The sequence below is a fragment of the Procambarus clarkii genome, chromosome 63 (assembly GCF_040958095.1).
Source record: "Procambarus clarkii isolate CNS0578487 chromosome 63, FALCON_Pclarkii_2.0, whole genome shotgun sequence".
Lineage (NCBI taxonomy): Eukaryota > Metazoa > Arthropoda > Malacostraca > Decapoda > Cambaridae > Procambarus > Procambarus clarkii.
Window position 1 is genome coordinate 18,338,712 of NC_091212.1, and position 20,832 is coordinate 18,359,543.

General features: G+C 46.9%; 1 protein-coding gene across 2 annotated transcripts in view; it reads right to left on the bottom strand.

Moving 5' to 3' along the window:
- Nucleotides 1–222: 222 nt before the first annotated feature.
- The window catches only part of LOC123769480 (5'-3' exonuclease PLD3), a 113,131-nt gene continuing 92,521 nt past the window's right edge, over nucleotides 223–20,832 (bottom strand). For both annotated transcript variants that reach the window (XM_045760606.2, XM_045760607.2), the window contains 2 exons: nucleotides 16,006–16,108; nucleotides 223–3,686 (listed from right to left, as the gene is read on the bottom strand). In XM_045760606.2, the coding sequence (XP_045616562.1) occupies nucleotides 3,496–3,686; nucleotides 16,006–16,108 (294 nt within the window). In that variant the 3' untranslated portion in view covers nucleotides 223–3,495. The remainder of the gene's footprint in view (nucleotides 3,687–16,005; nucleotides 16,109–20,832) is intronic.

A 20,832-nucleotide genomic window follows, 5' to 3' on the forward strand; every position in this document is an offset into this window, starting at 1 on the left:
CACAGTATTCCTGCACCATATTTTATTTGCACATTAACGTAACGTAAATTTGATTGCTCATCTTGTTTGTTTTGCACACTTTGTATTAGAGCCAAGTCTGGATATTTTGTTTTGTAATTTGTTTAATTTAATTTTTCTATCAAAGTAAAGTATTTTTATATGTTTTTCCCTCTGCTTTATCCTACAGTTTGCCTCACTGTGAAAACAACTTGCAGTGTACCCTTTTTTTTTTTTTTTTTTTTTTTACTATTTTATGTGATTGGCATTCCACCTGCTTAGCTACTGCATGAACACCTATTTTTCCCGTCACACTACCTACCACTGCTTCTTGTATGAAAGATCCTTCTCACATCTAGCTTATACACAAAAAATTACAATCAAAATATCCAAGTCCATGAAGAATTGGTTAGCATACCATGAAATTTAAAAACATTTCTGACACTAGTGTCAAGTTATGTGCATTTTACAAGAACCACCATTTGGGTCTAATTATCCCTCCACTCTTCACTAAAACACCAATTAAATTGCAGAAATTTCTTATTTCCTAACACATGTACATGCTTAAAAATATACAAGTATAGTATGATTATCTCTAAGAAATATCACAACACAAAACACCCTTTTTAGCAATTCTCGTACAAAATATTACACAATATATTTTCATTCCTATATACAACACCTCTATATGAATTGACAATATTGAGTGACTTTTCACTATGACTTCATATATTTAAGGCTGGTTATCTGGCCACAATGGCTTGAATGAGGATAACTAGTAGATATAAGGTTGATTTTCTCGTAATGACAATTACCTGAGCGAATATGAACCCTACACACTCTAAAATAAAACCAAATTAATTATCACAGCCACTAATGTATGATTATTCCAACACACAAGAAATTATACCAACAAGTTCAGGAAATTATAGACAGGTTTAATTTATAAACCTGTCTGTATAATTTATTGATCCCACGGGTTCAATAAATTATACCGACGACTTCAATAAACTATACAACTGGTTCAATAAAATTATATTGACTGGTTCCATAAATTATACTGAGGTTCGGTAAATTACACCAACGCGTTGAGTAAATTATACCGATGGATTCAATAAATTATACCGAGATACAATAAATTATACAGAGGTTCAATAAATTACACCAACAAGTTCAATAAATTATATCGACAGGTTCAATAAATTTACGTAATGTTCATTAGAAACAAATTATCAATTCATCTAAAGCATCCCATAAAATATAAAGCAATGCAGGTATGCTGTTTATCTAATATATATAAGTAGATTTCAATTAAAACAAAATGATTCACTACACACACAGATTACTATAAACAAGTCACATCATAAAAGCACTATTGAATGAGCTGAAGACAGTAAATTACTCATATTTGTGTAAACTGAACCTGCTATAAGAACATGGAATATTCTACAACTGGTGAATATTATGATGAAAATATTACCAACCACATCATCAAATTTGCAGATGACACAGATTTATGGTAAAGTAGGAAGTGAAAAATTGAGGCATTGCAATGCTACCTATATGAGCTCCACAACTGGTCACAAGACTAACAAATGTTTTTTAATATTGTAAAATGCAAGAGCATGCATTTAGGGTACAGCAATGCACATGACAACTATTATGTGAACAACACTTCCATGCACCAGATTGATGATGAAAAGAACCCAGAAAATGTAATGATGTGTTATAAATAAAGAACTGGCTGAAAGATCACACTTCACTTGTCTGGAAGTGCAGTGAACAATGTAGTACAAAACTAACAATCACGCTGAATAAACCTAAAGTTGTAGCAGAATGGGTCACAAACCCATATATCTTATCATAATAATAACACTTCAATATGTACTACAGTAATACAATTTGGTATTACAAGTAACAAAACCCAGGTACATAGTACTATTTAGACCTGCAACTATAAAAAATGTAAATATATAGACAAAACAAAGTTATAAATCTTTAGGAACTCCAAGAAATATGTGCACCAAAACCATGCAACAGCTCACCCTGTTCATGCTACAAAGTCATGTCACAGCTCACTTGTCTGGTTTATCTTATTTCAGATACAGTATCTGAAATAAGTTATTAACTAATTCATAATTAAGTTCCACAACCAAAACCATATTTTGTGTGCTATAATCCTAAGACTTTAAAGACTAACACTTTAAAGTTCCAACCCATTAGCGTGTACCAAACCATAAATGTTCCATGCATTTCAGGAGCCCATTCAGCCTTGCTCAAGATGCTGAGTGGATACATTGAAGATATATTGCTCATTTTATACATTTTCAGTTAATTTTGGGGCTATAACTATAAATTTGGTTTTAAACATTTTTGCAAATGAATTTGGCAGCATATACAATACAATACAATTTTATTTAGGTAAGGTACATACATACAATAAATTTTTACAAGGATTGGTTGACTTATAGGTAGAGCTAGTACATACAATGCCTAAAGCCACTATTACGCAAAGCGTTTCGGGCATCAGTAGAGTAGATGCAAAACAACACATCTGATAACAGATTATGCATAATGGTGTTGAATATATGAATGTTTATAAACATTAAAAAATTCCTAATTTTTCAACATTCCTCTTATATTTTAATATAAATAACAATATGGAAATGTGCACATTTAATCAGTCTATATCACTGTAAGAAGAAAATAAACATAACTTTCATACCTTAACAGCAGTTAATTTGCAAAGCATTGTGAAAATACTCAAAAGCTGCACAACTATCGTCTTGAGTGATAGGTAGTTGAATGAGGTGATCTCCCGAGGGTCCCCCTGATACTTTGGTTCATATTCTGATAAGCTAGGCCCACAAAGCTAAAAATAATATATTATAATAATAATAATAATAATAATAATAATAATAATAATAATAATGTGATTTTTCAAGAAACTTGAGATGTACTGTATGTATTGTATAACACATCATCAGTGTGTTTACTGTCAGAGTGCAGATGATATCTTTTAGCATTACCAGAATGCTAAAGTGTTAAGACACATGGTACATGTTATCTTGAGGTTATCTTGAGATGATTTCGGGGCTTTTAGTGTCCCCGCGGCCCAGTCCTCGACCAGGCCTCCACCCCCAGGAAGCAGCCCGTGACAGCTGACTAACACCCAGGTACCTATTTTACTGCTAGGTAACAGGGACATAGGGTGAAAGAAACTATGCCCATTGTTTCTCGCCGGCGCCTGGGATCAAACCCGGGACCACAGGATCACAAGTCCAGCGTGCTGTCCGCTTGGTCGACTGGCTCCCTAAATGTCACTTAAAACAGTCAAGAGAATTTTTGAAATGGATGACTTATATAGTATCTAAAATATCCATTAACTTGTAAATAACAATATATTACAATATCTTAGATATATCTACCTTTCAAACTCTTACATTAAAATATAATATAGTTACAGTAATTCAGTAAAACATACAACTCTTCCCATTACTAGAAGAACTCATCTATGGGTTTAGCATGTTCTGAAGTCCAATCTCGTTCAAATAATGCCTGAAGTTGCTGGCGGACAGACAAAGTTTGCACATCACTGTCTGAATTTGATAAAGTTGAATCCGTTTCATTAACAATTAGTCCAATTCCTCCTGTGTTGATAAAGTAGTCTGCACTCCAGTTTGAGGTGCCTAATGAAGAAAAGGAATATCACTTATAAATTATTGTTTATATTAATGTGAGTTATCAATAATGAAGGGAAGAAATGTACACAGGATGTATAAGAACATCATGTTAATAAATAATAATGAATTATAGAAATGTCAGTAAGAGAACTTGAATATTATGGATTAATGTACTGTATATTGTTAACCTTTTTGCTATAAAGTTTGATTATATTCACCAGATTCATAACAATTGCCTTACTGTTTTCATGCAACAAGAACTGTCACAGTTTGAGTTGTCGAGAGACAAACCTGGGTCATTTTATAACAAGCTAAACAAAATTGTATCATTATAATTTAGGTACAGGCAAGCAATAGTTGAGAGTGGTTCCATTTGCAGCACATCTTCAACACAAAACATCTTCGAAAAAGGTGACACCTCTAGTGTCAACACTTGCATCAGAGGAGCTCCAACATATTTCAACAATCCTAAGTATTGTAATACAGGTTGATGATAGTGAGTGGTGTCCCAGGTAAAGGTATAGGTCCCATAAAGGTATAGTGCTTTTGAAAAATAGGTGAGATAACAGGAATGTGCTAAGGGAAGTGAAAAAATTGGATGAGAAAAAGTTGCCCTAGTATTTCCAGTGCAGACAAGAACATTCAAGATGGCCGACGGCAAGAGGAATAACAAAACAGAGCTTGATTTTGGGGGATTCAATGAAGAAAGCATTGATATAAGCAGTCTACACAACAAGTTGGCAAAATTAGATAGTTTAGTGAACTCTCATGTAGAAATAATCAATAAATTGAAAGAAAGTAATGACCATTTGTGTAGCAATGTTTTATGTCTTGAGGGTTTAGTGAAAGACTTGTGCAAGGACAAGAATCAATTGGAAACAAATTGCAAAGCCATGGAAGAGGAAAATAAACTCTTACAAATAGCTTTGGAAGAAGTTTAGCAAATTTAAATATAAATGACTACAACAGGTTAGGTAAGGAAATTCAACAGGAGAAACAGCTTTTGTCAGCACAGATGGAGGAAGTTACACAGGGAATAGAACAGTGCAAGAAGGCAACCCGTTCTCGCAAATTCGTAAAGTCAATATTGACTTATTAACTACGTGCATAGGTGATATACTAAACATAATAGATACCCTTAAAAAGATTCATAGAAAACACCGACCTTACCTAACCTTGTTAGTATCTTAAGATAAGCATCTTATTGCTTCGTAATTACAATTATTACTTAACCAATACCTATTATAGGTTAGGTAATAATTGTAATTACGAAGCAATAAGATGCTTATCTTAACATACTAAGTAGGTTAGGTAAGGTCGGTGTTTTCTATGAATCTTTTTAAGGGTATCTATTATGTTAAGTATGTCACCTATGCACATATTTAATAAGTCAATATTGACTTATTAAATTTGCGAGAACGGGTTGCAGAAGGATATGCAACTCACTAATGCACAAGTGGCCAAGGAGAAGGAAAAAATAGAAGAATCAGTAAAGGAAGCCAAACACTGCAGCAACCAGGATAAAACAAACATTAGGCTAGAAGTGAGAAAGGAATTGGCATCTAACCCGAAGTTGGTGCAAAACACAGTTGATCGGAGTAAGTCCCTGATAATTTTTGGTTACAGAGAAAAGGAAATAACATCTAGGTCAGAAAGAGCTGTAGAAGAAGCAAAAGTAGTAGATAAAATTGTTGGCCTTGTGGAAGGTCTTACTACAATAGATAATGTGTACAACTACAGGAGAATAGGCAGGTACCTAAAAGGGAAAGATCGACCTTTGAGGATCACCCTAAACGGTGCCAAACAGATGGAAGAAGTACTAAGGAATGATAGAAAATTACAAAGTGATGAGGATGGGAAAGTGTGGTCGTTAAAACAAGATCTTTCAAGAGTAGACAGAGAGAAGCTGAAACTAAACCGCGTAGAGGTAAAACGTCTAAATGAGAGCAGAAACGAAGAAGAAATAAATTCTTTTTTCTACGAAGTGATAGGGGTAGGTAGGCCAGTTAAATGGTACAAAAAAGCAAGCCAACAAAATTGCTAGAGAGAGGGGTAGTAAAGAATAAGGAGAGGGGAAACATGTTCCTGAAAATAGTATACACCAATGTAGATGGAGTGAGATCAAAGATACTGGAGTTAAGTGATGTTACAGCTGCAGACACCAGACATTGTTGCACTCACGGAGACTAAACTCGAAGATGTTTTTTTTAAATGAGATCATATTCCCACGGGGCTACTCAATTTGGAGACAGGACAGAAAAATTAGGAAAGGCGGTGGCGTTGCTGTGCTGGTAAAAGAACACCTAAAGGTGACCGAAATAATGATTACCAATCCACGAGAAGTTGATGTAATAGCACTAGAGATCTGCCATGAGGATGAAAAACTAATGATCATAAAAACATATAATTCACCGCCAAGCAACACATGGATAAAGGAGGAGCTAGATAGTAAACGAGAGGGTCTTATAACAATAATGAGAGAGATTATAGCGAGAGCGAATAAAGATAGATCACGACTGTTGACAGTCGAGGACTTTAATTTGAAATCCATAGACTGGGAAGTATATGAAGGTAGAACAGAAGATTTTTGGACTTGTAGATTTGTAGACCTCATCCTGGAAGCATTCTTGTATCAACATGTTAAACAAGCTACGAGGATGAGGGAAGGGAGACGTTCCCGCCATACAAGATTTGATATTTACCAGGAAAGAGGAAGAGATATTTGACATTCAGTACCTTCCTCCCTTGGGTAAAAGTGACCATGTCTTTTTGATAATAAAGCATGCAATGCATTATAATCTGGAAGAAAATAAGGTTAAAGCAGTTGAAAAACCCGACTTCAGGAGAGGACATTATGGCGACCTTAGAAATTTTTTTAGTGAGTATAATTGGGCAGACTTGTTGCTAGGCAAGGAAGTAAATGAGATGTATGTCAAGTTTTGTGAAATATATGATATAGGCACAAAAAAATTATACCAAAACAGAGATGCAGAACTAGGAAACAGGATTGGTTCAACAGAAATTGCGAGAGAGTCAGAGACCAAAAGACACAAAAATGGAATCAATATAGGAAGAGGTCAAACCCCCAAACATACCAGCAATACAAAGATGCGAGAAACAACTACATGGCAGTGAAGAGAGAGGCAGAAAGAAATTTTGAAAAAGGGATTGCAGACAAATGTAAAACAGAACCAGGTCTATTTTATAAATTCATAAACAACAAATTGCAGGTAAAGGATAATATTCAGAGGTTGAAAATGGGAAATAGATTCACAGAAAATGAAAAGGAAATAAGTGAAACATTAAACAAAAAATTCCAAAGTGTGTTTGTACAAAATGAAATCTTCAGGAACCAGACACAATAAGAATTCCAGAGAACAACATAGAGCACATAGAGGTGTCTAGAGACAAAGTGGAAAGAATGCTCAAGGAGCTAAGTAAGAACAAAGCAGTTGGTCCAGATGGAATTTCACCATGAGTTCTGAGAGCATGTGCATCTGAGCTCAGCATTCCACTTCAACTGATTTTTCAGGCATCTCTGTTTACAGGAGTTGTAGCTGATGTGTGGAAAAAGGCTAACATAGTTCCAATCTACAAAAGTGGCAGCAGGGAAGACCCCCCCCCTTAATTATAGACCAGCATCATTGACAAGTGTCATAGTCAAAATATTGGAAAAAAATAATTAAAACTAAATGGGTAGAACACCTGGAGAAAAACGATATATCAGACAGACAGTATGGTTTTCGATCTGGAAGATCCTGAGCTTAATCAGTTTCTATGATCGAGCCACAGAGATTTTACAGGAAAGGGATGGTTGGGTTAACTGCATCTATCTGGACCTAAAAAAGGCTTTCGACAGTTCCACATAAGAGGTTGTTCTGGAAACTGGAACATATTGGAGGGGTGACAGGTAAACTTCAAACATGGATGAAAAATTTCCTGGCCGACAGAAAAATGAGGGCCGTAATCAGAGGCAAGGTATCATTTGGATGAATGTCACGAGTGGAGTACCACAGGATTCAGTTCTTACACCGGTAATGTTCATTGTCTACATAAATTTCTTGAAGGGCATGACAAATGATTGTCATGCCCTTCAAGATGACCTGGACAAAATAAGTATATGGAGCAACACTTGGCAAATGGAATTTAATGTGAATAAATGCCATGTTATGGAATGTGGAATTGGAGAACATAGACCCCACACAACCTATAAATTATGTAAGAAATCTTTAAAGAATTCTGACAAAGAAAGGGATCTAGGGGTGGTTCTAGATAGAAAACTGTCACCTGAGGACCACATTAAGAACATTGTGCAAAGAGGATATGCTACACTTTTTAACTTCAGAATTGCTTTTAAATACATGGATGGAGAAATACTAAAGAAATTGTTCACGACTTTTGTTAGACCAAAGCTGGAATATGCAGCGGTTGTATGGTGCCCATATCTTAAGAAGCACATCAACAAACTGGAAAAGGTGCAATGACATGCCACTAAGTGGCTCCCAGAACTGAAGGACAAGAGCTACGAGGAGAGGTTAGAGGCATTAAATATGCAAAAACTAGAAAAAAGAAGAAAACGAGGCGATATGATCATTACATATAAAATAGTAGCAGGAATAGATAAAATTGATAGGGAAGAATTCCTGAGACCCGGAACATCAAGAACAAGAGGTCACAGATTTAAACTCACGAAACAAAGCTGCCGGAGAAATGTAAGAAAATTCACTTTTGTAAACAGAGTGGTAGACGGTTGGAACAAGTTAGTTGAGAAGGTGGTGGAGGCCAAAACCGTCAGTAATTTCAAAGTGTTATATGACAAAGAATGCTGGGGAGATGGGACACCACGAGTGTAGTTCTCATTCTGTAACTACACTTACGTAATTACAAGGCAGTCATTTCCATGCAGCAGCTGTTTGTTCTCCATGCTTATGAATTAAATTTACCCAATACGTGACAATGATAATGCCGATGATTTTCTAAAAAATACAGCGTTGAATGTAATGAAAAGTCATTTTCTGGGTGAGTCCCGGAGGCTCCCCGGAGCTATCCATGGCTGATATGGATACCCTAACTATTTTGCATCAGTCGATGTGGGTGGAGTTCTAGCCTAGCGGGGACCACGAGCCAGAACCTGGCCCCCTCACAGAGGCACGGGGAGCAATGGCCCATAGAAATGCACATGTGATTTGGAGCATTCTATATCTGCCATCGACCGGGACAGGCACCCAGAAAGGTAAGCGCCACAAAACAAACCCCTATTCTGGTTAACAACGAAAATTGACAAACGAGTGGACAGAACTCCCCAAAAGAAAAACGAGTAAACAAGCATGACGTCACACGAGCCACGCCGCATGTCTGCGCAGCTCCCCCCTCCCCTGGAGGGGAAAGGGGGCGCCCCAGACCCTCGAGCCGGCGATCCACACCTCAATTCAGAGGCTGGATATAAAAAATCACGAAAAACCGCCAACCGGAGGGCGGGAGGGATGCCGGGGAGCCCCAGAAAATGGTGTTTCATTACATTCAACGCTGGTTTTCTGGGGGGAGCCTCTACGGCTCCCCGGAGCTACCTCACCAAAGACTACCAAAGAAAACCAAGGGGACTTTACCCGGGAGGCGGTCGGTGCTCCACTCCTCAACACGAAGACGAGACAACGGGCTGCATCCGCCGACCTAAAGCAACACAGGCCTGACTGGCCCCAGAAACGTTCACAAGGTAGCGTGCAGCAATGACCCTGTTCGACCGCCAAAATCCCCGTGCCTGAATGTCAGCCCAAGACATATTGCCGAAGACGGCATCAAGAGCAGCAACCTTACGAACGTCATGGGCACGGGGGATAGACAGCAGGCTGGCTGGATTTAATAACCGTGCGGACGACCTGAGAGACCAGAACACGCAAACAGGGAAGAAAGGAAACCTGATCGACGTTATCTGCGCGTCCCCGGACACAGAAGCCGTGGTGCGCAGATAACGACGGAGGGCTGCAGCCGGACACAACACATGGTGAATCCCCCGGCCTGACAAACCAAGCATCCACAACCCAAGGACCCCTCTGGAAAGCAGCAGTCTCATTCTTCGCCAGAAAAGAGGGAGAGGCAACTGCAGACGAACATACCGAAGACCATGACTAAAGGAGCAAAAACCTCTGCGCCGGAGAAGAGCACGAAGCTCCGCCACGCGACCCCCAGAGGCTAATGCCAACTGAAAAAGAGCCTTAGCAAAACAATCTTGAACTGAAGGGGCCACAACAAACCGAGGAGAAGAAAGATAGAAGAGCACTCAGTCCAAGGACCAGGACGGCTCAGGCGGCGCATGAGCAGGCCAGAGGTGAAACAATGCCCGAGACAGCTTGCGAAACGGCGCAGAAGTAACATCAATACCGAAAGCAAGCTTCAGCGGCTCCGCCAGCGCCGCACGATACAAGGCGACAGTATTAGGCATCAGATGATGGTCCTGAAACAACCAAGAGAGAAAGGACAACACCACCCGAACCGAAAGCGAGGGACAACAATGAAGGGTCAAAAAGAACCGGAAGGACCGCCAGGAAACTTCATACTGCCGCCGAGAGGAAACTCGCAGGTGAGAAACCAACAAGGAAGCCACCTGCTCACCATAAAGATTGTGATAAACACGAGTCAAAAACACCAAACGCGAAGACTCGCGGAGAAGAGCGAACCAGTCACGTACCGAACCGGCCCGATAACTTGAAAGAGGCGGAGCCGCGGAAAAACCTCCAGGTTCGGACACCGGGTAAGCAGCGCCTGAAACCACGGCTGGGCCAGCCATCACGGGGCCAAGACGACCACTCGACCCTGGTAAGTCTCTAAGCGAGCCATGACCTGGAGCAGCAGCTGAACCGGGGAAAAGAGGTACAGGAACCCCCACCTCGACCAGTCCTGCTGAAAAGCGTCGATCCCGACAGCCTCGCAGTTGGGGAAGGGCACCACGTAAACCAGAAGACGCCTCGACCACGCCGACGCGAAGAGGTCTACCTCCGGGCAGCCGAACGTCCGGCAGAGCCAACTGAAGGAGTTGGCATCGACTGTCCATTCCGTGGACAGGAGAACGAACCTGGACAGGCCGTCCGCCAGGACGTTGAACACCCCCCGGACATGAACCGCCAGGAGAGCCAAACCACGAAAACTCAGCAGACGAGTCACCCGAAGCGACCAACCCCAAAGTGCCAAGGATCGCATCGAACCCTCTCAGTTCAGGCAATGAACCACTGGGGAGCAGTCCGAATGGAGCCAGATGTTCGATCCGCGGGCGACCCGATCCCTCCAAAGCGCAAACCACACTGCCGCGAACTCCCGCACCGTGCTGTGAACCCGACGGAAGGATGGATCCCACTGCCCCTGGCTAGCCTGGTGAGCACTGGTCACAAAACCCCAGCTGAGAGACAACGCGTCAGGAAACACATCGAGTGAGGCCTCGGGCAGGCGCCAAGGCACTGAACCCCAAAAACCCCGAAGAGGAAGCCAGCGACGCAGCAGCCGACGCAAAGCCCCAGGGATCGAACCCAGCGATCGCGAGAGAGGCGGAAGGGATGTCCCCAAAGGAACCAAAACAGCCGACGAAGCCAAACCTGACCCGGCAGGTAGACCAACATCGCGAAGTTCAGGCTCCCACACAAACCCTTCAGCAACCACCGGATGACCCGGGAGCCCCCCAGAAACAGACACAGGCGAGACCGCAGCCAAAGGAGAGACTCCGGAGGAAGAGACAAGGAAGCGGTCCGAGAGTCCCACACACAAGACCCAGCCAGGACCGAACCTGGGAGGGCACCAGACGGGACTTCCGCCAGTTCACCAGGAACCCGAACCCGGCGAGCTGGGATAGCACCAAATCCCTGTCGAGCAGACACGGGGACTGACTGGGAGCCCAAACCAGCCAGTCGTTGAGGTAAGCCAACACCCGAACACCTAACAGACGCAGACGGGCCACCACGACCCAGGCAAGGCGTGTGAACATGCGAGATACCAGGTTCAACCTGAAGGGGAGACAACGAAAGCAGTAGCACTGACACCCCACAACAAAACCGAGCCAGTCCCGGAACCCCACATGAACAGGGACGTGCCAATACGCGTCCTTGAGGCCCAGGGACACCTCCAAGCCGTTGGAGCCGCACCTGTCCCAGGTGCGGCTCCAACAGAAGCCGCACCTGGGACAGAGTGGTCATCCGAAACGAGGGGCAAGAAACCCAAGGGTTCAGACAGGACAAATCCAGAATGAACTGCAGGTCCGCACAGTCCCGTTTCGGAACTGGAAACAGGGGGGAAACCCCCCTGAGGGACGGTGTCATTTCAACCACGCCCAAGTGTACCCACTCCAAGATGACCCGACGGACCGCAGGAGAGGAAGCCTGCCCCGTCAGCTCCGAACCCCCAGTAGGAGCAGGATCCACCCAACGCCACCGCAGGCCACGAGAAATAACCCGAAAAGCCCACAAATCATGAGACCAGGCGTGAGCGAACAGAGTCAGCCTCCCCCCCATCGCCCTGTCAATGGGGCGAACTGCGAAAGGGCCGCTGCCCCTTATGAGATCCCGACCTGTGCGCAGAGCAAACACCGCGCCGACCAGGCACAGGTGGGACCGCAGGCAGCACCGGCACCGAACCCGACACCTGTGGACCACCCCGACGAATGGAACTGCGAGCCCTAGTACGACCCTGCCGGGAAGGAACCCCCCCCCCCCCAGTTCCCCCGGAGCACCAACAACTCAGACATAGGGCGGCAAGAGAAAAAAGCCGCCTGAATATAACGTTCAACTGCAGAAGCCTCAAAAAGCAGAGGACAAAAGGGAGAAGACAACCTAAGAACCAGGGTCCAAGCGGACTCCAAAGAGGAAGCAAGGACCACCTGACGACATGCGAAACGCTCAGCGAAAAACTGCAGCAACGCCTCCCGCAGGATCGGCGCAAAGAGCTTCAACATGGCAGATGACGCCCGAGCAGCCGAGACCAAGGCGTCAGACCTAGGAACGCCCCAAGCGCCTCAACATCCTCCGCAAGCCATTCCGAAAATAGCTCCAGGAGGGAAAAGAAACGCAGGACCGAAGCCAAAAACCCACGAGCGCGCAAATCCTCCGCCACACGAGTAACCGACAGGGAAGGAACCTGCACATGGAGCTGCACCGCATCAACATTCCGCAGAAGGGCAAGAGCGAAAAGACCCAGGTAAACCTGGACTACCGTCAATGCCTCACACCACTCAAACGTGCGGGTCCGACAGAACGAGTCCCAGGCATCCAGCGAAAACAAGGGGCAGGCTGCAAGCCAGGACGACCCCAGAACCTCATAACGCACCCAGTAAGGACACGACGATCCAAACCTGAATGAAGTAGGATCCATTATGGATGTGTACTCCGGGTCACGCAGGAGGTAAGCCGCAAATGCCGACCACACCTCAGGCGGAGAGATGTGGGTAGCTGAAAACTTCCAGAAAGACGGAACCGAAGAGTCCACAGGGACATGGAACCGAACCCGGGGAGGAGCAGAACCCAAGTCCAAATCGTATGCAGAGAGGGAAAAAGGAAAACCCCACTCCTTGCAACAGTAAACCCAGCTCAGAAGGACGAAAAATCCAGGCGGGGTCCAATGGAGCCCAAGACCCTCAAGTCAGCTCCTCCCCAACCCCAGGAGCCTCTACACCAGGCCCCGGAGCCGAGCCGTCCTCCAAAGCCCCGGCCTCACAAGAAAAAGCCGGGGCAGCCGAAAGAGCCGGAAGTGAAGGGGACCACTGGTCAGACCCCGGAGCATCGGCCGGAGGAACAGACTTGAATACCTCCATAGCCACCACGGACGGGGCAACCCCCGAAACTGCCCGAGTCTCAGAAACCTCTAAACCCCACCCCGACCCCGAAGCCCTCAGACGCTTAGGGGCCAGAAGCAGGGGAAGGGAAGGGGGCGACAGAATGAACCACGGAAGGGGAAGAATAAGATGGCGCAGACGGAACCAAGGCCGAAGCAACCAACACCCCCAAGTCCGGGTCCCTATACACAAAGCAGGGCAGCCTCGGAGCGTCCGGGGAAGCAACAACCCGAGCGCGTTGCAACAACCTAAACCTACCTTGCTGACCTGGAGAGGGTGCAGAGATCCTTTACTGCTAGAATCCACTCAGTAAAAGATCTAAATTACTGGGACCGACTAAAGAGCCTAAATCTGTACTCCCTTGAGCGCAGGCGGGAGAGATACATAATAATTTACACGTGGAAAATAATTGAGGGGCTGGTCCCAAACCTGCACACAGAAATAACATCACATGAGACCAGAAGACATGGCAGGATGTGCAGAATACCCCCATTGAAAAGCAGGGGTGCAACAGGTACTCTGAGAGAGAACTCTATCAACATAAGAGGCCCGAGACTGTTCAACACGCTTCCACTACACATATGGGGCATAACTGGCCCACCCCTCAGTGTTCAAGAGAGAACTGGATAAGCACCTCCAAAGGATACCTGATCAACCAGGCTGTGACTCATACGTCAGGCTGCGAGCAGCCGCGTCTAACAGCCTGGTTGATCAGTTCAGCAACCAGGAGGCCTGGTCGACGACCGGGCCGCGGGGACGCTAAGCCCCGGAAGCACCTCAAGGTAACCTCAAGGTACCTTGCAATGCATGAGCTGCCTGCACCCAAAGTAAATCATCAGCAGACTGGGTGAATTGAGTCACGAACAAGCAACACAGCTTGCAGGACTCAGGGTCGAATGTGTCACCGACCCAACAGGCAGCATGACAGAGGCAAAAACAATGAGTCACCCTGAGACAAAGGGACAGAGCAACCCTCAAACTCCCACACAGCGAGAGGGGACGCAAGGGTCTCCTCCATTGAACCCGAGAACCCCCGCGGGGTTTCCCAGGGCCCCTAGACTGGATCTGCTAAGGGTTATCCCAGGCAGGGCACTGCTAACCGGCATCCCAAACTACCAAGCAAACAACTAAAAGCTGAACCCACGGGACATGTCCACTCGCGAGGGCCAAGCAGGGGGTGCCACCACACAAACAACCCTAATATAAGGGGAAGGGAAACACAAGGCAGACCCCCCACCAGGCAAACACAAAAAGAAAAGAAAAACCACACAAGTGGACAACGTACCCAGAGGGAACAGAGCTGGCCGCTATTAGAGGTGAAAACTAGCTACGCAGTACCCTGTGCCCCACCAGTGCTATAACTACCACTAACCCCAAGGTAAACAAGGGAGGAAAACCCCCAAACACTCGGGGCGGCCAAATGCCAAGCAGCAAAAAGCCAACAGAGGTAGACCCAAGGTGACTTGTGGAAGGCAGCCCCAAGCCCAAAAGGGCGGTACTTAAAGGGCACTCAGGGAAGGTGAACCTAAGCACATGCAGCCTGAGTACCTGAGAAAACTACTCCCAGCTCACACAACCACCGTAAGAGCAGCACTGAAAACAAGTCACAGCACTGAGACAAGATTGGAGCTGGAGCCTCACGACCATGCACGATCCCATCAGCCGAGGAACTGGGGTGTGGATCGCCGGCTCAGGGGTCTGGGGCTCCCCCTTCCCCCTCCCGGGGAGGGGGGAGCTGCGCAGACATGTGGCGCGACTCGTGTGACATCGTGCTTGTTTGCTCGTTTTTCTTTTGGGGAGTTCTGTCCACTCGTTTGTCAATTTTCGTTGTTAACCAGAATAGGGGTTTGTTTTGTGGCACTTACCTTTCTGGGTGCCTGTCCCAGTCGATGGCAGATATAGAATGCTCCAAATCACATGTGCATTTCTATGGGCCATTGCTCCCCGTGCCTCTGTGAGGGGGCCAGGTTCTGGCTCGTGGTCCCCGCTAGGCTAGAACTCCACCCACATCGGCTGATGCAAAATAGTTAGAGTATCCATATCAGCCATGGATAGCTCCGGGAAGCCGTAGGGGCTCCCCCAGAAAAAGAGTATTCCTTACTTACAATGCTCAAAGTGAAAATTTTAAAATAATTAATCACTGCAATCTGATAATGCAAGTAAAAGGGTTAATAAATAATGTACAGTACATGGATATGAAGAAAATAGCATCAATTAAATCTGCATAGACCTTCCAGTCATGTGTTCACAAAATAAGCACCTAACAAATTTGACAAATTTCAGGCAAATCTCTGCTTGTAGAAACTATGCCAAAGAGGCAGTTTTTCTTTGCTACTAAGTAATAATAATAATAATTTATTTGCAAGATGGTACAATGGGTTGATGAGATTACATAGGATTAGTATTTTTACATTCATTCATTTACAAATGACAAGTGTGCCAGACTCATACATACCTTGATTGAACTCAAATGATAAGTTTTGTACACTAATATGAAAGCGAAGGAAAAACACTTACCAATATAAGCAGTATTATCCGTCACCATGTACTTGTTGTGGTTAACTCGGCCAAATGGTATTTCTTGCTGCTCTTCTGTATATGCTGGAACTACAAACAAGCGCTGAAAAAAATATATACAATACATTAAATATGGATTTCATTTGACATACCATCATAATCCAAATTTTGTTCTTATTTTAATCCCATTTCAACTGTGATAAGGGCTTGAATTTGCATTCCAAATATCTGATTACAACTTTAACCCAATTCTATTGGTAGCTATGACATCACATGTCCACCTCACATTATATTCCACAGGTCAGCATTTATTTCCCCTTCAGTTGTACTGTTTACAAAAACCCTTCAAGAGGACATCTTCAAGAGAAAACTGGACTGTTTTCTAAGAGAAGTTCCGGATCAGCCGGGCTGTGGTGGGTATGTGGGCCTGCGGACCACTCCAAGCAACAGCCTGGTGGACCAAACTCTCACAAGTCAAGCCTGGCCGCGGGCCGGGCTTGGGGAGTAGAAGAACTCCCAGAACCCCATCAAGCAGGTATCAACCAGGTACCCAAATTTTTCAACAACATTAAAACTCTAAACAAATATTTCTAACAGAAATAACTTCCTTGTTAAGGTAAAATTAGAAACTATTATACAGTAATTATAATTATAGCAGATCTATCAAAAGCAAATAAAGTCAGCAGTCGGTGAGTCACAATAACATGGCTGAAGATATGATGACTAAACCACACACCAGTAGATGAAGAGGCAACAATGTTTCGGTCTGTCCTGGATCATTATCACAATTAACTTGATAATGGTCCAGGATGGACCAAAACGTTGTCGTCTCTTCATCTTCTGGTGTGTGGTTTGGTCAAATAAAGTCTGCATAAGACAGATGCAAATGATAAAGGAATGAGCCTAAGAAACTGACAAAACTACAGAATATTTCTCATAACCAAGAAATATTGAACCTGGCATTAAAAACACTCACAGCAGACTTCTCCAAGCATCCATGTGAACATTATCTGCACACCATGTTAGTTATGTTAGTTGTCATACATGGGTATTTAAATACAGTGCTTCCTCAGTCTAACGAACCCCGCTCTATCGAATTCCCGGAAGAGCCGAACAAATTGAATTCGGTACCAAATGTTCAGTGGAACATACAAATGTTTGATTAAGTGAGGAATGTTCGCCCAAGCGGTCACCGAGGCCGAGCGTCGGAGCTGGCTGTCATCAACTATGATTTGCCAGAGTGTAAACAGTTATACATGTATAGTGTTTTATTATCCTTACCCATTGTTTCTAGGGAGAAAACCAGCGTTGAATGTAATGAAACGCCATTTTCTGGGTGAGTCCCAGAGGCTCCCCGGAGCTATCCCAGGCTGATATGCTAATGTCAGACTTTGGCATCAGTCATGTGTATGGAGTTCTTAGGCCTACCGGGGACCACGGCCAGAACCGGGCCCCCTCAGAGAGGCAAGGGGAGCAATGGCCTATAGAAGCCCCCGTGTAGTTGGAAGCATTCTATGTCTGCCATCGACCGGAACAGGCACCCAGAAAGGTAAGCGCCCCAAAACAAACCCCTATTCTGGTTAAAATTGCTACCTAAAACCGAACTAGTGGATAGAACTCCCCAACCGAAAACAAGCAAACTAGTGTGACGTCACACACTGCCGCGCCGCTGTCTGCGCAGCTCCCCCCTCCCCGGGAGGGGGAAGGGGGAGCCCCAGACCCCCCGCGCCGGCTACCCACACCTCAGTTCTTGAGGCTGGATGTCAAAAACGCGAAAAACCGCCGACCGGAGGGAGGGAGGGATGCCGGGGAGCCTCCGGGACTCACCCAGAAAATGGCGTTTCATTACATTCAACGCTGGTTTTCTGGGGGGAGCCCCGTCGGCTCCCCGGAGCTAACTACCCACAGACAGAAAAAGAGGGACTTACCCGGGAGGCGGTCGTCGCTCACCCCTCAACTCGAAGCCGAGACAACTGGCTGCAACCGCCGACCCAAAGCAACACAGGCCCGACGAGGCCCAGGGACATTCACAAGGTAACGAGCAGCCAGGACCCTGTTCGACCGCCAAAATCCCCGCGCCCGAATATCAGACCAAGACATATTCCCAAAGACGGCAGCAAGAGCCGCGAACTTATGAACGTCATGGGCACGGGGATAGACCGCAGGCTGGCTGGACCTAATAACCCTGCGGACGACCTGAGAGACCCGAACCCGCGAACAGGGAAGAAGGGAAACCGGATCAACCCACAGCGCGTCCCCGGACACAGAAGCTGTGGCGCGCAAATAACGGCGAAGTGCCGCAACCGGACACAAAACATGATGCACCCCCGGCCTGACCAACCAAGCATCAACCACCCATGGACCCCTCCGGAACGCAGCAGTCTCATTCTTCGCCAGAAAAGAAGGAGACGGCTGCAAACGAACAAAACAATCACCACGACCAAAAGAGCAGAAACCCCTGCGCCGGAGGAGAGCATGAAGCTCCCCTACCCGACCCCCAGAGGCCAAAGCCAACAAGAAAAGTGCCTTGGAAAAACAATCCTGGACCGAAGGGGCCACAACGAAACGAGGAGATGAAAGGAAAGCGAGCACTCTGTCCAAAGACCAGGACGGCTCAGGCGACGCATGAGCAGGCCGGAGGTGAAACAATGCACGAGACAGCTTGCGAAACGGCGCAGACGTAACATCGATACCGAAAGCAAGCTGAAGCGGCTCCGCCAGCGCCGCACGATACGAAGCGACAGTGTTAGGCATAAGATGACGGTCCTGAAACAACCACGAGAGGAAGGACAAGACCACCCGAACAGACAAGGAGCTAAGACGACGAAGACGCAAAAAGAAACGGAAGGACCGCCAAGAAACTTCATACTGCCGCCGAGAAGAAGCCCTCAGGTGGGACACCAACAAGGAGGCCACCTGATCACCATAGAGATGATGATAGACTCGAGTCAAAAAAACCATACGCGAAGACTCGAGGAGAAGATCGAACCAGCTACGTGACGTACCGGCCCGAACTGCTGAAAGAGGCGGAGCCGCGGGAAAACCCTCGGGTTCGGACACCGAGCAACCAGCGCCTGAAACCAAGGCTGGGCCGGCCACCAAGGGGCCAGAAGGACAACTCTCCCCCGGTAAGTCTCTAAGCGAGTCAGGACCTGGAGCAACAGCCGAACCGGGGGAAAGAGGTACAGGAACCCCCACCTCGACCAGTCGAGCCGAAAGGCATCGACCCCGACGGCCTCGCAATCGGGGAAGGGCGCCGTATAAACTGGAAGACGCCGCGACCACGCCGACGCGAAGAGGTCCACCTCGGGGCGCCCGAACGTCTGGCAAAGCCAACGGAAGGACTCGTCGTCGACCGTCCACTCCGTGGAGAGGGGAACGAAGCGAGACAGGGCGTCGGCCAAGACGTTGGACACGCCCCGTACGTGAACCGCCAGGAGAGCCAAACCCCGAGAACTCAGCAGACGAGTCACCCGAAGCGACCAACCCCAAAGAGACAAGGACCGCATCGAACCCCCGCGGTTCAGGCAATGAACCACCGGAGAGCAGTCCGAATGGAGCCGAATCGTCGATCCGCGGGCCACCCGAATCCTCCCCAGAGCAAACCACACTGCCGCGAACTCCCGCACCGTGCTGTGAGCTCGACGGAAGGACGGATCCCAACGCCCCTGGCCGGCCTGGTGAGCACTGGTCACAAAACCCCAGCCGAGAGACGACGCATCCGTGTACACATCGAGCGAGGGCTCGGGTAGGCGCCAAGGCACTGAACCCCGAAAAACCCGAAGAGGAAGCCGGTGACGCAGCAACCGACGCAAGTCCCCCGGGGGTCGAACTCTGCGATCGCGAGAGAGGCGGAAGGGGGAACCCCGAAGGAACCAGAACAGCCGTCGAAGCCAAACCCGACCCGGCGGGTAGACCACCATCGCGAAGTTCAGGCTCCCGCACAGCCCCTCGAGCAACCGCCGGGTGACCCGAGGGCCCTCCAGAAACAGACGAAGGCGGGACCGCAGCCGCAGGAGAGACTCCGGAGGGAGAGAAGGAGGCGGTTCGAGAGTCCCACACGAGACCCAGCCAAGTCCGAACCTGAGAGGGAACCAGATGGGACTTCCTCCAGTTCACCAAGAACCCGAACCCGGCGAGCTGGGAAAGAACCAAATCCCTGGCTAGCAAGCAAGCTGACTGGCTGGGAGCCCAAACCAGCCAGTCGTCGAGGTAGGCCAACACCCGAACACCTAGGAGACGCAAACGAGCCACCACAACCCGTGTAAGGCGTGTGAACACGCGAGGTGCCAGGTTCAACCCGAACGGGAGACAACAAAAGCGGTAACTCAGACGCCCCACTACAAAACCGAGCCAGTCCCTGAACCGCGGATGAATCGGGACATGCCAATAAGCGTCCCGGAGGTCCAGGGACACCATCCAAGCTCCCGGCTCCAAGAGGAGCCGAACCTGAGACAGCGTAGTCATCCGAAAGGAGGGGCAATGAACCCAGGGGTTCAGACGGGACAAGTCCAGAATGAACCGCAGGTCCGCGCAGTCCCGTTTCGGAACCGGAAACAGACGGGAAACCCATCTGAGGGACGACGTCGTTTCGACGACGCCCAAGCGTACCCACTCCAAGACGACTCGACAGAGCGCAGGAGAAGAAGCCTGCCCTGCCAGCCCCGACCCCCCAAAGGGGGGAGGGGCCACCCAACGCAGGCCGCGAGACACGACCCGAAAGGCCCACGAATCGTGGGACCAGGCGCGGGCGAACAGCGCAAGCCGCCCCCCCATCGCCCCGTCAAAGGGGCAAACCGCGAAAGGGCCGGCGACCCTTACGAGACC